The sequence below is a fragment of the Sebastes fasciatus genome, chromosome 7, assembly GCF_043250625.1.
Source record: "Sebastes fasciatus isolate fSebFas1 chromosome 7, fSebFas1.pri, whole genome shotgun sequence".
NCBI classification, from domain to species: domain Eukaryota; kingdom Metazoa; phylum Chordata; class Actinopteri; order Perciformes; family Sebastidae; genus Sebastes; species Sebastes fasciatus.
In genome coordinates, this window is record NC_133801.1 from 2443104 (window position 1) to 2460703 (window position 17600).

At 38.1% G+C, this 17600-nt stretch overlaps 1 protein-coding gene across 2 annotated transcripts in view; it reads right to left on the reverse strand.

Moving 5' to 3' along the window:
• Nucleotides 1–561: 561 nt before the first annotated feature.
• LOC141771087 (transmembrane protein 87A) overlaps nucleotides 562–17600 on the reverse strand; it is a 28578-nt gene continuing 11539 nt past the window's right edge. For both annotated transcript variants that reach the window (XM_074641011.1, XM_074641010.1), the window contains exons 11-21: nucleotides 17407–17506; nucleotides 15152–15245; nucleotides 13929–14008; nucleotides 11007–11113; nucleotides 10856–10914; nucleotides 8565–8668; nucleotides 8389–8462; nucleotides 8063–8124; nucleotides 6860–6912; nucleotides 6737–6767; nucleotides 562–1668 (exon numbers count right to left, since the gene is read on the reverse strand). In XM_074641011.1, the coding sequence (XP_074497112.1) occupies nucleotides 1627–1668; nucleotides 6737–6767; nucleotides 6860–6912; nucleotides 8063–8124; nucleotides 8389–8462; nucleotides 8565–8668; nucleotides 10856–10914; nucleotides 11007–11113; nucleotides 13929–14008; nucleotides 15152–15245; nucleotides 17407–17506 (806 nt within the window). In that variant the 3' untranslated portion in view covers nucleotides 562–1626. The remainder of the gene's footprint in view (nucleotides 1669–6736; nucleotides 6768–6859; nucleotides 6913–8062; nucleotides 8125–8388; nucleotides 8463–8564; nucleotides 8669–10855; nucleotides 10915–11006; nucleotides 11114–13928; nucleotides 14009–15151; nucleotides 15246–17406; nucleotides 17507–17600) is intronic.

Below are 17600 nucleotides of genomic sequence, written 5' to 3' on the forward strand. Positions count from 1 at the left end.
TATTTCGGACTTTTGCTTGAACAAATTTCTGCCTTTTTTAGGCAGGTTTTTTTCGGACATATTTCGCTCTTTTTTGGGAATTTTTTGGGCCATACTTCGTAGATACGTTGGCATTTTTTCGGCCTTTTTTCAGACATATTTCCCACTTATTTTCGGACATATTTTGGCCTATTTTAGAAGTTAGCATGCAGCTTTAGCTCTGCTCTGTGTAGCTCTGCTTTTCCTGTCAATGTGTGAAACCCAAAGTGTTTCCATCCTTTACTGGATGTGTAGTGTTTACCACGCTGGATCTAACATGTGAGGGTGCAGGTCGTATCCACAACGACCCTCCAACGTTTTCTACTTCCTCATCTATGGATGTATAAAGAGAACGGAGCTGACGGGAGAGCTAGAGACCACCTTGGAGAAGTTAGAGGAAGTAGACACGTGGGACTACGTCCGCTTTTCAAAATAAGGTGTTAACAAAGGGAACTGTATATATAAAATACATCTATGGAAATAAGATTGATGGATTATAGTCAGCAGAAGTATAAAACATTATAAATTAAAAAGAAAATACCATTCATTTTTGAGGGAAATGTCTTTATTCTTTGATTTTTGGGTTGCTGGATATAATAACTAATTCCTGACAATGACTGATATATTTGACTTCAGGACATCTCTGACTACATACATGCTGAAAATCAAACATTTTCACTGGATTCATTTAGATATTTTCCAAAGTAAAAGTCCCTAGAAGTGGATGATTCAACTTTTTCCCATAGTCTAGTGTTAAAACAAAAATCACAATAAATCTTAATATTGAATCGCGATACTTAAAAATCACAATAAATATCAAATCGGCACCTAAGTATCGTGATAGAATAGAATCGGGAGATAGGCGTAAAGTGACGTGAAATGCCAATAATGAAGCCAGGGGAGTATTTAGACAGAGTAAAACAATAAAATAAAATCATTTTCATACACAGTCTGTGTGAACTTATCCCACTTGTCAACAGTTTTAATGGTTCAAATTACACTGGAACCAAAGCTGAAACAATACGGAGCGATGACAAACCTCACAACTCCAAGAAGTAAGAGAAGCAGTTTATATATTCGTCAATCACAAGTATCAACTCCACAAAACCCAACAAACAGTCGTGGCAACAGAACAGTGAAAAAAAAACACACACAAAATGTCCGATGAGACAAAATTTCCGCTTGCGAACGGTGAAAAGAAGCCGCTTTGTAGCAGAGAACCTCGTTAGCATCAAGATTTGTCAAAATATACTGTATAGAAATATAAATACAAACAGGCAATAAAAATAAAAAGAATCTGTGTGCCGCTGTGATGGATTTGACTCCCAGTGTTCTGTACAATGAAGGCTTACAAAGCTCATAAAGTCAGGGGTTAAATCACATACAGACACCTTCCCTCTTCCATCCATCAGCTCTTCTATCCCTCCTCACGTGTTTAATCAGCCATCCTTCTCTTTTAATGCACCTTGTATACACCGACACAATCATTTATACGTCTGTTTACCAGACTCGCGGTTTTCCAAACACTTCCATGTTCCCTCCCTCCGTCCGTCCCTCCCTCCCTCCCTCCCTCCCTCCCTCCCTTCCTTCCTTCCTTCCTCTTCTGCTTTACTCCATCTTGGACATCTCAAACTTAGTCGTCAAGGTTTCCTGCAACAGAAAACACACCATCGTACTGAGAAACGTTGCAACAATAATAATACTAGAAACTGGTTCTAAACACTCGAAGGTGGCTGTCTTAGAAAAGAAGGAGACGTGTTATCATTTAAAGTCTCTCCTGGAAGACTTTTTTTGGACATTGTTCAGACTTTTTTTAGACATTGTTCAGACTTTTTTTCAGACATTTTTCAGACATATTTCAGACATTTTTCAGACATATTTCAGACTTTTATTCGAACATTTTTCAGACCTTTTTTGGACATTTTTCAGGGGTTTTTTCACACATTTTTCAGGCTTTTTTGGGACATTTTTCAGGCTTTTTTAGACATTTTTCAGACTTTTATTTCGAACATTTTTCAGACTTTTTTTGGACATTTTTCAGACCTTTTTTGGACATTTTTCAGGCTTTTATTTCGAACATTTTTCAGGCTTTTTTAGACATTTTTCAGACTTTTATTCGAACATTTTTCAGACCTTTTTTGGACATTTTTCAGACTTTTATTTCGAACATTTTTCAGGCTTTTTTAGACATTTTTCAGACTTTTATTCGAACATTTTTCAGACCTTTTTTGGACATTTTTCAGGCTTTTATTCGGACATTTTTCAGACTTTTTTTGGGACATTTTTCAGGCTTTTATTCGGACATTTTTCAGACTTTTTTAAGACTTTTTTAAGACATTTTTCAGACTTTTTTTGGACATTTTTCACTTTTATTCGAACATTTTTCAGACCTTTTTTGGACATTTTTCAGGCTTTTTTTCTGACATTTTAAGACATTTTTCAGGCTTTTTTCAGACTTTTATTCGAACATTTTTCAGACTTTTTCAGACATTTTTCAGTCATAGAAATTGTGTATAACAATAAAGGTCATTTTAGAATTATTTATTTATTTTTTATAATTAATGGTGAATAATAATTTGATGCCCCAAACTGCATGTGATGATCATAAAGTGGGCGTGTCTGTAAAGGGGAGACTCGTGGGTACCCATAGAACCCATTTACATTCACACATCTGGAGGTCAGAGGTCAAGGGACCCCTTTGAAAATGGACATGACAGTTTTTCCTCGCCAAAATTTGGCCCAACTTCGTAGCGTTAGTTAGCGATCTTCCCGACAAGTTAGCATGACGTGGTTGGTAACAATGGATTCCTTAGGTTTTCTTAGTTCCCTAGTTTCTAGTTTCATATGATTCCAGTATCTCCCCTCTGGCTTGATAACCCAGCCTGCGATAACCTCCGATAGACAGAATAGCGGCCTGGCCCACCGGCGGAGTTTAAATAACCACCATGGTAAAGCCTATTGTTGTATTCTCCTTTGTACAGGGTTCCTACGCAGTATGGAAAAGTATGGAATTTGATTTTAGTAATTTCCAGGTTTGGATAAGAACAGAAAAACATTCCTTTTTCCAGACTGTTGCCCCTATTCTGTTTTATAAAATATAAAATTAAGAATTTCTAAAAATAAATCGGTCATAGGGGCAGAGCGCGGGCCAGAGCGAGCTTGATGTCATCGAAAGCAAAGCAAGACAAGAAGTAGGCTACGGCGTGCGACTGAAAGCACACGTCCGAGAGGATTGGCGGAGTAGCGTCCGCTCGGTCACATGACTCGGTCACGGGATCCCAACGTCACGGCGTCGTCACGGCGTGCGCTCCAGCCTCGGTCTGGGTCTCATTCACATGAACGGAGGAAGGGAAATAACTCTGGATTCAGCTATTAGTGCGTTTTACAACTTTAAAAACTGAATGATTTAAATAAGGACTATCAGAGTGTTCATACTGGGAAATTGATTCACCTAAAAAAAAAAAGATCCTCTGAGTTACAGACGTCTCTTTCCCAATGGAAGTCTATGGGAAAAAGTCTTTTTGGGCCCAATGGCATCACGTGACGGATACGGAAGTTGCAGTACCGCCGTTTGGCCACTACAAAAGTCTGGATAGACGACCGCCGCTCTTCCTGGGGGGCTTGTTCTGGACCCACAGTCCGCTCGTTGGAAAAAGGAAACATTGGCATAGAAAACCCCCAAACATCTCTCTGGAAAAAGTCTGTCATTGTTTGCACAAGAAGCTCCTGATAGTTAATTTTCAAATGATAATAATGTTAAAAAACATGTTCCATTAACGAACATGCTACAGCTTTAAGAAAGAGAGCATGTTTGCTGTTGCGTCTCTGACTGTAAACCCAAACTCTGCAGGTTTAAAATGTCCCTCCAGAAACCTCTGTCTGACCTCAGGGATGAATATATTCATGTTTCCTGGTGGATGCTCAAAGTGAGGTGACTGATGCGGTCCACTGTTTACTGCTGTTACTGTCCTCTTCCCCTCTGCTCTCCCTCCATCTTTAATCAGTGGCAGTCTGACGCCTCAGTGTTTCAGACTCTCTGAATCACCCTTTCCTTCACCCCCCCCCCCACCGTCAGCGAGGAGGCCGACACTGTTAAGACGATTCCTTTTGTTGTTGGAGACATGATGGATGAAAACCTCAAAACAGAGGAGATCACATTCGACACGAAGAAGCCAATTTGTCCAGTTTTAACGAGGACGTCTGGTCTGTAGGAAAGCTCGCTGTGCTTCTTGGTTGCAAAAGTAATTCACCGTTTTAGATGGAAATGTTTCAGCTGTAGAGCTGATGGATGGATCAGACTAGAGACCTAGAGCATTCAGAGGATGGATGGATCAGACTAGAGACCTAGAGCATTCAGAGGATGGATGGATCAAACTAGAGACCTAGAGCATTCAGAGGATGGATGGATCAGACTAGAGACCTAGAGCATTCAGAGGATGGATGGATCAGACTAGAGACCTAGAGCATTCAGAGGATGGATGGATCAAACTAGAGACCTAGAGCATTCAGAGGATGGATGGATCAGACTAGAGACCTAGAGCATTCAGAGGATGGATGGATCAGACTAGAGACCTAGAGCATTCAGAGGATGGATGGATCAGACTAGAGACCTAGAGCATTCAGAGGATGGATGGATCAGACTAGAGACCTAGAGCATTCAGAGGCTGGATGGATCAGACTAGAGACCTAGAGCATTCAGAGGATGGATGGATCAGACTAGAGACCTAGAGCATTCAGAGGCTGGATGGCTTTCCTAGCTAGATTAACAATTGAGCAACTAAGCAGTTTACATAACAGAAGTGCTCGACATCCAATCGTCGAAAAAATGCAATTTCTTGCAGAAATCTCCAAATGTCCCAAAAGATTTTGATCCCAAATCACAGCATGTCTTTTTCTCTGGTGTTCCTCAAGGTCTTGGTGTCTTAATGTGGTATTTTGGAGGGATTATTGATAATTTTTATCAATTCTCCAGTGGTAAAAAATTGTTAAATTCTAGCACCAGATCTGTGAAACAAATGATATCAACCCAGAAAAATTGCTGCAACAACTTATGAGACATAAAAGAGCATGAGGATGGTTTATTTCTTGACACACAGTGCTGAGCTGCATCTCAAATTAATCTTCAGGTTCCCAGCTTTCAGATGATGTACACCACTTCTATGTGACATCTACTGTTGACTTTTTATCTACCGCTGAACATCCCATTCCCCTCTAAAAAAAAAGGGGCTTAATTAAATCAGAGTGTCTGTATTAGCTAAAACATGTGCAGGATGAGGGATGGCGAGCGAGGCTATCAGAATCCAGGTTAATAACACTGAGAGCATATCTGAGCATCGAGGCGGCGGCAGGGTAAAGCACTTTCTCTTTAATTCCCTCCTTAGTGGTGATGAATTACATCATTTGTCATTATAGGGGATAATGTGCAGGTTGGGGTCAAGATTTCTCTCTAATTTACCTCTTAAATAACAAGAGTGCATTACATAATCTGCCTTATAGTAGGGGCGTTTCAGGCAATCATTTCCACTTAATATCATCATCTAATAAGGGAGATTTGTCACATTGTTAGCGCTCACTCGCGTGTTAAAAATCATTGATGTTTGCTACAACCTTTAATTCCTAGAACGGCTGATGGATCTGAAGGAAGCAATGGTTTAATCTGAGCCGATCTAAATTCCTTTGTCCTCTTTGACTCTTCCATCCTTCACCGCTTACAACCATAAAGGAAATACTTAATGCTTTCTATGTATTTTAATATCTCTCAGTGTTCATACGGCAGCTTACATAAGAAGTTGATTCTACATAAGAGGCACTTCGTTGATTGTCGGATCATTTAAAAAAAGGCTCGGCTCGGAGATCAAAGAGTAAATAATTTGGAAAATGGTACGAAAAACAGCCGACAGAAGACAAACTAAATAACAAACAGATATTAAATATATATAATGTGTTAAAAGAGATTCTGTTATGTTGCTTTCTTATATTTTCTGTATTTTTAATCTTCAGGATGATCATTAATGGCTGCAGCAGCACTAACATCCCAAACACACACACAAGCAGTCACATTATTCTGCTCGCCATGACAACAGAGGAGAGGATAAACAGTGTGACGTAACCGTAGCAACAGCTGCTCTCTGCCTTGATTGTTTGCCACCCCCTGCTGCTCACAATCAGAACTACAAATATGATGAACAAGTGTGTGGGTCTCATCTTGTGAAAAGATGTCAGAAAAATGTCAGAAAAATGTCCAATAAAGTCTGAAAATGTCTGAAAAATGTTAGAATAAAAGTCTGAAAAATGTCCTAATAAAGTCTGAAAAATGTCCGATAAAACTCTGAAAAATGTCCGAAAAATGCTCGAATAAAAGTCGAAAAATGTCGGAAAAAAGTCCGAAAAATGTCCGAAAAAAAGTGTGACAAATTTTCAAAAAGGGTCTGAAAAGGCAAAAAATGTCTGAATAAAAGCCTGAAAAATGTTCAAAAAGGATCTGAAAAAAAGTCCAAATAATGTCAGAAAAAAAGTCTGAAAAGGGTCTAAAAACGTCCGAAAGAAAGGCAGAAGAAAAGTCTGATACTGGTATCATATGAAACTACAAAAAACCTGATGAATCCATCGGTACCAACCATGTTAAATATGATAAACAAATGTGTGGGTCTCATCTTGTTAGCAGATTTTCAAGATTACCCCCTTTTTAAGTGCCAAATAATGAAGAAAGACGACTTACCTCATCAGAGTCCAGCAGGGGGGGCAGGGCGCTGTGAGAAGGAAGGAAAGGCATCAGATTTGAATAATATTCCTTTATGATCATTTCTGATACGCTATAATGAGAGCCAACATGCTGACTTACACGTCCGCCATAGATGAAGGGATGTTCTCTTCTACCCATTTCAGATCCTCATCCTGGAAAAACAACAACAAAGTCAGCTGATGTGTGTTTCCTCCTTCAAGAATTTATGACTGAGTTCAATCCAACTAATGATTTTCTATGTTTAAAGAAAACAACTAGGACTGTCGCAGTTAACGCGATAATAACGCGTTAACGCAAATTCGTTTTAACGCCACTAATTTCTTTAACGCATTAACGCAACTTGTGATTTTTAGGTCGTAGCGGGCTGATGAGAGTGAGGATACTGGTATCATAGTAAACTAGAAAGCCTGATGAATCCATCGGTACCAACCATGTCAGGAAGGAGGTTAAATAATGCTCCCAAGTTCCGCAAAATTTTGTCGAGGAAAAACTGTCATAGCCATTTTCAAAGGGGTCCCTTGACCTCTGACCTTCAGATATGTGAATGTGTGAGGCTTTTTGTCCAAAAAAAATTCTGAAAAATGTCCAAAAAAGTCAGAATTTTTTTAGAATAAAAGTCTGAAATATGTCTAAAAATGTTAAAAAAAAAGTCTGAAAAATGTCAGACTAGCTGGTCATGAAGAGGTTAAATAACGCTCCAAACTTACACTAAATTTTGGCGAGGAAAAACTGTCATGTCCATTTTCAAAGGGCTGCGTTGACCTCTGACCTCCAGATCAGTGAATGTAAATGGGTTCTATGGGTACCCACGAGTCTCCCCTTTACAGACATGCCCACTTTATGATAATCACATGCAGTTTGGGGCAAGTCATAGTCAAGTCAGCACACTGACACACTGACAGCTGTTGTTGCCTGTTGGGCTGCAGTTTGACATGTTATGATGTGAGCATATTGTTTTATGCTAAATGCAGTACCTGTGAGGGTTTCTGGATCAATATCTGTTATTGATTTGTGTTGTTAAATGATTTACAATAATACATATATACATACATTTGCATAAAGCAGCATATTTGTCCACTCATGTTGATAAAAGGATTAAATACTTGACTAATCTCCCTTTAAGGTTAATTTTGAACAGATAAACAAAATGTGTGATTAATCGCGATTAACTATTTCAATTGATTGACAGCCCTATAAATAACATATCAAATCAGTTTGGATAGAATAAATGAAAGTAAAAGGTTGCTGAAGACCAAGAATAGTTTGAATTCATTGAACACGGCTGCTGTTGTTGGTACTCACCACTCTGTTTGCTCTTGCCGAACCGTTGGTCTCATTTTTCACGCCCCTCATCTTCATCCCCTCTGGAGACACACAGGAGTAAAAAACATTACATTATTAGATTTTATATATATATAATATATATTACACATTACATTTAGGACTTTCCATGATGCATATAATTTAAATTGATAATTTAACAACTGGTTGAGTGATGTTGAGCGTCCCTAATGAGCTCAATAAATATATAAATAAATACATAAAAAATGAGAGCACTGAGGATTTGAGAGAGGAGGCAACAGGTGAGGAAGGAGAGGAGGCAAGGGAGTCAGAGGAAGGTTGCTGACCGAAAGCCTCGTTCATCATGGGCTCCTTCTCCTCTTCCTCACTCTCTTCATCCAACAGAGGACTGAAGGCATACCTGACACACACAGAGAGAGAGAGAGAGAGAAAACCCGGCTTTATTTTACAGTTAAAAAGAGAAAAAGTGTGTAAAAAAACAAAGAAAGCAGCCCCCCCTTACCTCTGGTTATTGGCTGATGGTCGCCATAGGAACATGATGACCAATAGGATGATGGAGAACAAGAAGCGCCAGAACGCGTCATCTATCCACAGCTCCCTCCAGTCCTACCGACACACACAGAGAGAGAGAGAGAGACAGAGAGAGAATTTTAATGGAAACACTTCAAAAGCATTACAAAAATCGTCATTTACAGGAAGAAAAAAGACAGAAGATAAAAAACATTTATTTCTCCGCTGGCCTGAGAATAAATAAAAATTAAAAAAATGTATTAGAAGAAGGGAGTTGAAATATTATGGCTGTGTGTTGGCAATAGGGATGCACCGATACCGATACCAGTATCGGTGCATCCCGATACTGTACTCGCAAAACGGCTCGGATAACAACGGCACCCATAACACTTTACGGCAGCGCGACGTTAACCTCTCGTCACCATCTTTCGACTCATCACGCTCCACCTTCCCGACTTCTTTTTTTTTTTTTTTTACATTTTTCTGACCTTTTTGTTAGACTTTTTTTTTTACATTTTTCTGACTTTTTTCAGATATTTTTCAGACATTTTTTTTTTTTGAAATCTTTCGAAAAAAAACTTTTATTTTTATTTTTTGACATTTTTTAAAAGATATTTCTGACTCTTTTTTTTGACATTTTTCGAAAAAACTTTTTTTAGACTTTTTTTTTATTTTTACATTTTTCTGACCTTTTTGTTTGACTTTTTTTTAACATTTCTCAAACATTTTTCTGACTGTCTTTTTTTTTTTTTACCTTTTTCTCACTTTTTTAAAATATATTTCTGACCTTTTTGTTCGACTTTTTTTACATTTTTCAAAAAAACTTTAAGACTTCTTTATTTTTGACATTTTTCTGACCTTTTTTTTTTTTTGACATTTTTCGAAAAAACTTTTTTTAGACTTTTTCATTTTTTTTTTGACATTTTCTGACTTTTTAAAAGATATTGATTTTTTTTTTTTTTGACATTTTTCGAAAAAACTTTTTTTAGACTTTTTTATTTATTACATTTTTCTGACTTTTTTCAGACATTTTTTTTTTTGAAATTTTTCGAAAAAAAACTTTTTTTTAAATTTTTTTACATTTTTCTGACATTTTTTAAGATATTTCTGACTTTTTTTGACATTTTTCGAAAAAACTTTTTTTAGACTTTTTTTTTATTTTTTTGACATTTTTCTGACCTTTTGTTTGACTTTTTTTGTTGACATTTTTCGAAAAAAGCATTTTTTTGACATTTTTTGACTTTTTTAAAAGATATTTCTGACTTTTTTGTTGACATTTTTCAAAAAACTTTTTTAAGACTTTATTTTTTTTTACCTTTTTCTAAGATATTTTAAAAGATATTTCTGACTTTTTTTTTGACATTTTTCGAAAAAAATAATTTTAGACTTTTATTTTTTTTCATTTTTCTGACCTTTTGTTTGACTTTTTTTTTACATTTTTCGAAAAAACTTTTTTTTATTTTTACATTTTTCTTTAACTTTTTCAAAATATTTTTCTGACTTTTTTCAGATATTTTGGACTCTTTTTGGACTTTTTTCGAAAAAACTTTTTTTAGACTTTTCTTTTTTCTTTTTACATTTTTCTGACCTTTTTGTTTGACTTTTTAACATTACTCTAAAATATTTTTCTGACTTTCTTTTTTTTTTTTACATTTTTAAGACTTTTTAAAAAGATATTTCTGACTTTTTTTGACATTTTTCGAAAAAACTTTTTTTAGACTTTTTTTTAAAAAAAAATTTCTGACCTTTTTGTTTGACTTTTTTTGTTGACATTTTTCAAAAAACGTTTTTAAGACTTCTTTATTTTTTACATTTTTCTGACCTTTTTGTTTGACTTTTTTTTAACATTTCTCTGACTTTTTTCAGATATTTTTCAGACATTTTTTTTGACATTTTTTCTGACCTTTTTGTTTGACTTTTTTTGTTGACATTTTTCTGACCTTTTCCGACTTTTTTTCGAAAACATTTTTCCAACTTTTTTTTTCGAAAACATTTTTCTGACATTTTTTTTTACATTTTTTGAAAACATTTTTCTGACACTTTTCTGACTTTTTTTTAACATTTCTCTTTTCCTTAATTAAAAGACGGGTCCATCTCTATTCTGTTATATATATATATTTTTTCAAATAGAAACGCCTCTCAATTTAACCAATGAATGTTCATCTTTTAAATTAATTGAAAAAAAAAAGAAATTAATGTTTTAAACACATGCAAGAAGAGTTTGAGAAGCTTTACCGCTGAAACTTCTCCGACATAGTTCACAGAAAATGGTTGAGTACTCACAGACTGACATTTAGACATCCTTAAGGTCTTGGTGGTCCAAATGATGAAGATGACAGACGCTGAAAAACACACATATATATATACAAGTTTTAAAGACGTTGAAATGTGTTTCAGCAAAAACCTTCGAGACAAACGAGTTATTTGGTTGTACCTATGACAGCGAAGATGAGCGTGTTGGTGAAGTGTCTGTAGAGAGAGAGCTTCACCACGTTCCTCCTCAGCCTCAGCAGCTTCATCGTCTGAGCCAGACTCACAAAGATGTGACGACACAGTCAAGGAACATCGACCACACGTTCGATAAACACCATCTCCAGTTTAATATCACTGTTCGTTTCTTACCAATATCAAATATTTACCCTCCCAAACTCCTGTAGTTCGTCAGGTTTGCGTTTGCATGAGACAAGATGCTGCACATTGTATCCCTACTTATTATTATTATTATTATACATCTGCAGAAATGTCCAAATTCTAAGATTGTCAATTATGAATATTAACACTTGAAAATAAAGCCAAACCTATATTAAATTGTTCTAAACTTTGGTTAATTATTAGGGGTGGGAAAACCAATCGATCCACCGATGTATCGTGATTTTTATGATTTTAGAATAGATTTTTTTATGCCAGAATCGATGTATTCGCTTCATTTGAGTCTATACAGAGGTAGAAGGAAGTTACCGACGTCATATCCGTTCCGTATCCGTCAACCAAAACAAACCTCAGCGAGCCGAAACGAGAAAGCAGAAAACGTTGGAGGGTCGTCGTGGATACGACCTGCACCCTCACATGTTAAATCCAGCGTAGTAAACACTACACATCCAGTAAAGGATGGAAACACTTTGGGTTTCACACATTGACAGGAAAAGCAGAGCTAGACAGAGCAGAGCTAAAGCTGCATGCCAACTCTGTCACGGACAGGAAACGTTATCGTATCACGGCCGTCGCTCTCGTCTCCGTGGTCAAATGGGCCGACGCTACGACTGTAGAGCACCCAGATACTGACATTTATGTTCTCTGCACTGAAACGGCCCCGATGGAGCTGACCATGGATGGATAAAGAGAAGGGAGCTGACGGGAGAGCTAGAGACCACCTTGGAGATGTTACAGGAAGTAGACACGTGGGACTACGTACGGTTTTCAAAATAAGGTGTTAACAAAGGGAACTGTAGATATAAAATACATCTATGGAAATAAGATTGATGAATTATATTCACGAGAAGTATAAAACATTACATGGCCCTTACTTCAGGACATCTCTGACGACATGCATTCTGAAAATCACTGGAGTCATTTAGATATTTTCCAAAGTAAAATTTCCTAGTGTTAAAAAAAATTAACAAAAATCGCAATACATATCGAATCGGCTTCCAAATATCGTGATAATTTAGTATCGAATCAGGAGATGGGTGAATCGTCCCAGCCCTATTAATTACATGATAGAAGCATTGAGGGCGTGCGTAGGGGTTTTGCTGGACACAAAATACTAAATGCAGAGACGAACAAAGCACAACAACAGAGGAAATGAAAATAAAGTGTGAGAGAGAGAAAGAGAGACAAACAGTTGTACTAAAAAGGGGAAGATGCAGTTGCGGATATCCACCAGCAGAGGGTAGAGTCGAGCACAGCCAGAGGAATAGCAGCCAGGAGAACTACATCACCTTCGGCCTACAGGGCAGAAAAAGAAAGGGTGAAGAAGGGAGAGTACGGAGAAGGGTGAACGGTTGTACGACAGAGGAGGAAGAGGAGGAAGAAGGGAGGCAAACAGAAGGAGTAAAAGGAAGAAAGCGGACACAGCGTACCACACTCTATAGACGGGTTTCTGTCGGGGCTGTCAGTCCATTCAAATAGTTAAACGCACATTGTTTTATCTGTTACAAATGTACCTTAAGATTTAAGATGATTAAGGGAGATTTGTCAAGTATTTAATCCTCTCATCAACATGGGAGTGGACAAATATGCTGCTTTATGTAAATGTGTGTATATATTTATTATTGTAAATCAATTAACACAAAACAATGACAGATATTGATCCAGAAACCCTCACAGGTACTGCATTTAGCATAAAACAATATGCTCCAATCATAACATGGCAAACTGCAGCCCAACAGGCAACAACAGCTGTCAGTGTGTCAGTGTGCTGACTTCACTATGACTTGCCCCAAACTGCATGTGATGATCATAAAGTGGGCATGTCTGTAAAGGGGAGACTCGTGGGTACCCATAGAACCCATTTACATTCACACATCTGGAGGTCAGAGGTCAAGGGACCCCTTTGAAAATGACCATGAGTTTTTCCTCGCCAAAATTTAGTGTAAGTTCGGAGCGTTATTTAACCTCCTTCATGACCAGCTAGTCTGACATGGTTGGTACCGATGGATTCTTTAGGTTTTATAGTTTCATATGATATCAGTATCGGACTTTTCTTCTGCCTTTCTTTCAGACATTTTCTGGACTTTTTTTTCCCACGTTGTTTTGGACATTTTTGGAAAAAGTTTCGGACATTTTTCTGACTTTTTTCGGATGTTCTTGGGACTTTTTTTTTTAAAAAGAAAATGTTGACATTGTTTGGACATTTCTCAGAATTTTTTCAGATTTTTTTTCTGACAATTTTCAGTCATTTTTCAGATTTTTCAAATGTGTGACGTTTGCGTTAACGTGTTATTATCGCGTTAACTTTGCCCTAGTTTTGTGCAACGTCATCACAGAGAATCAGCTAGGGGGGGCAGAAAGAACGGCATGTCTAGCGGAGCCAAGCTCCGAAGCAGAGATGACGAGGACTTGTTGTGCTAGTAAACTGCACCACTTGTCAATAGCGCAGCATTGTGGTTATTGCAACAGCCCACAGTACACAGTCACCTCCTCTCTGCATCGCAGACTTCCCCTCGCCTGTTTTGTGGTAATATTTAACGCCACAAACTTTGTGCTCAGAATTTGCACTCTCTATGTCTTGCACATTAAAATGACACACAGTGAACACAGACCTGTCTGTTGAACAGAAGATGTGATTTAGTGTCAGTTATGTGAGATAGAAAAACCTGGAAATAGTTCAGCCTTCTGATTTTATCTGTTAAAGGATATCCACCAGACAACACAGGAGTCAGTGAAGGCCAGCACTATGTCACACAAAATTCTACTGCTGTTGTTGTTGCCTCGATCCTAGAGAGAGAGAGAGAGACAGGTTAGTCCAGGGGTCAGCAACCTTTACTATCTAAAGAGCCATTTTAGGAAAAGAAAAAAAAGAATTCTGTCTGGAGACGCTAATATTTGATCATTGTGATGAAGGTAACACAGTTTATAGTCTAAGTATATAGTATATAAGTCTAATGCAGTGAGGGCCAAAGAGACAATGTACTACGGAGTATTAGGGCCACATTGAGGGAAAAAACATCTGAGATTTACAGAATAAAGTCATATTATTATAAAAAAGTCATAATATTACGAGAAAAAAAGTCATAATATTACGAGAAAAAAGTCATAATATTACGAGAAAAAATTCATAATATTACGAGAATAAAGTCATAATATTACGAGAATAAATTCATAATATTACGAGAAATAAAGTCATAATATTACGAGAATAAAGTCATAATATTACGAGAATAAAGTCATAATATTACGAGAATAAAGTCATAATATTACGAGAATAAAGTCATAATATTACGAGAAATAAAGTCATAACATTACGAGAATAAAGTCATAATATTACGAGAATAAAATCATAACATTACGAGAAATAAAGTCATAATATTACGAGAATAAAGTCATAATATTACGAGAAATAAAGTCATAATATTACGAGAAATAAAATCATAACATTACGAGAAATAAAGTCATAATATTACGAGAATAAAGTCATAATATTACGAGAAATAAAGTCATAATATTACGAGAATAAAGTCATAACATTACGTGAAATAAAGTCATAACATTACGTGAAATAAAGTCATAATATTACGAGAAAGAAAGTCATATTACAAGAATAAAGTCATAACTTTCCGAGAAAAAAGAAAATAACATGTAAAATTAGTACTTTATAATATTATGACTTTATTCTCTAAATCTCAGATTTATTTTTTTTCCTCAATGTGGCCCTGATACTCCGTCTTACCCTCGTACCATAGACCTACAACAATGATAAATAAAAATGAAAATTTAAAAAAAGAACAGTTATTCATTTCCGTTTTCAATAATCCACAGGGAGCCACTGGAGAGGAGCTGAAGAGACGCAGGTCGCTAACCCCTGGGTTAGACACAGACACACACACACACAGACACACACACACACACACACACACTTACAGTGTTGACTCTTAGGATGCCCTCGACGATGGAGAAGATCAAATAGAGCAGACCGACTCCGACTACTCTGTGGAGCAGCGCCCCGAGCCTGGGCCTGGTGGACAGACAGACAGACAGACAGACAGACAGACACACAGACACACAGACACACAGACACACAGACACACAGACAGACAGACAGACAGACAGACACACAGACAGACAGACAGACACACAGACACACAGACACACAGACAGACATACAGACAGACAGACACACAGACACAGACACACAGACACACAGACACACAGACACACAGACAGACAGACAGACAGACAGACACACAGACAGACAGACAGACACACAGACACACAGACACACAGACAGACATACAGACAGACAGACACACAGACACAGACACACAGACACACAGACACACAGACATACAGACAGACAGACACACAGACACAGACACACAGACACACAGACACACAGACACACAGACACACAGACAGACAGACAGACAGACACACAGACAGACAGACAGACAGACACACAGACAGACAGACACACAGACAGACAGACAGACACACAGACAGAAGACGATTCTTAGAAATCTACATCTGAGTAAATATTCTACAGCCGAATCACATTGTTTACCGGATATTAACCCTTTCAACCTTCGTTTCATTTTAATACATTTATTACAAGGTGATTTTTGCCGGTAACACTCGTAGACTTCTTGCTTCTTCACAGAATATTTTGTTTGTACGCCCTCCGACGTTTCGGACATTACTGCAACAAACAACGTGTTGAGCATAAAACGCCTTTGAGCCACGGTGTCTAACACGAGTTTAAACGAGCTTTAGAGCTCCGTCACACCAGAATAACTGGTGACACATCATTTTTCATCATCATCAGTTGTTTTTTTACAGACTTAAGCCCTTACCATTCCACCCTCTTTGTTTTTAGAGAGATAGGGACTGAATGCTGTAGGTCTCTAGTCTGATCCATCCATCCTCTGAATGCTCTAGGTCTCTAGTCTGATCCATCCATCCTCTGAATGCTCTAGGTCTCTAGTTTGATCCATCCATCCTCTGAATGCTCTAGGTCTCTAGTTTGATCCATCCATCCTCTGAATGCTCTAGGTCTCTAGTCTGATCCATCCATCCTCTGAATGCTCTAGGTCTCTAGTCTGATCCATCCATCCTCTGAATGCTCTAGGTCTCTAGTCTGATCCATCCATCCTCTGAATGCTCTAGGTCTCTAGTTTGATCCATCCATCCTCTGAATGCTCTAGGTCTCTAGTTTGATCCATCCATCCTCTGAATGCTCTAGGTCTCTAGTTTGATCCATCCATCCTCTGAATGCTCTAGGTCTCTAGTTTGATCCATCCTCTGAATGCTCTAGGTCTCTAGTCTGATCCATCCATCCTCTGAATGCTCTAGGTCTCTAGTCTGATCCATCCTCTGAATGCTCTAGGTCTCTAGTCTGATCCATCCTCTGAATGCTCTAGGTCTCTAGTTTGATCCATCCATCCTTTGAATGCTCTAGGTCTCTAGTCTGATCCATCCATCCTGAATGCTCTAGGTCTCTAGTTTGATCCATCCATCCTCTGAATGCTCTAGGTCTCTAGTCTGATCCATCCATCCTCTGAATGCTCTAGGTCTCTAGTTTGATCCATCCATCCTCTGAATGCTCTAGGTCTCTAGTCTGATCTATCCTCTGAATGCTCTAGGTCTCTAGTTTGATCCATCCATCCTCTGAATGCTCTAGGTCTCTAGTCTGATCCATCCATCCTCTGAATGCTCTAGGTCTCTAGTTTGATCCATCCATCCTCTGAATGCTCTAGGTCTCTAGTTTGATCCATCCATCCTCTGAATGCTCTAGGTCTCTAGTTTGATCCATCCATCCTCTGAATGCTCTAGGTCTCTAGTCTGATCCATCCTCTGAATGCTCTAGGTCTCTAGTTTGATCCATCCATCCTCTGAATGCTCTAGGTCTCTAGTCTGATCCATCCATCCTCTGAATGCTCTAGGTCTCTAGTTTGATCCATCCATCCTCTGAATGCTCTAGGTCTCTAGTTTGATCCATCCATCCTCTGAATGCTCTAGGTCTCTAGTTTGATCCATCCATCCTCTGAATGCTCTAGGTCTCTAGTTTGATCCATCCATCCTCTGAATGCTCTAGGTCTCTAGTTTGTCATTCTGATTAATACAAGAAAACCTTATGATGCTAAAACTAACAAGAGAGCTGTGAGAAGGAGAAGACTTACTTGACGATGCCGTATCCCAGACTGGCGATGATCACCAACACCCTGGCCAGAGTCCTCTTCACCGCAGAGAGCACCTCAGCAAACACCACGGCGCCGTGGACTGCAGCGGGACACATTACAGCGTGTTATTATCTCTCGACGCTCCGCCGCGTCGAACGTTCACCTCCCATCAGTCCAGAGAAAAAGAAAAACCC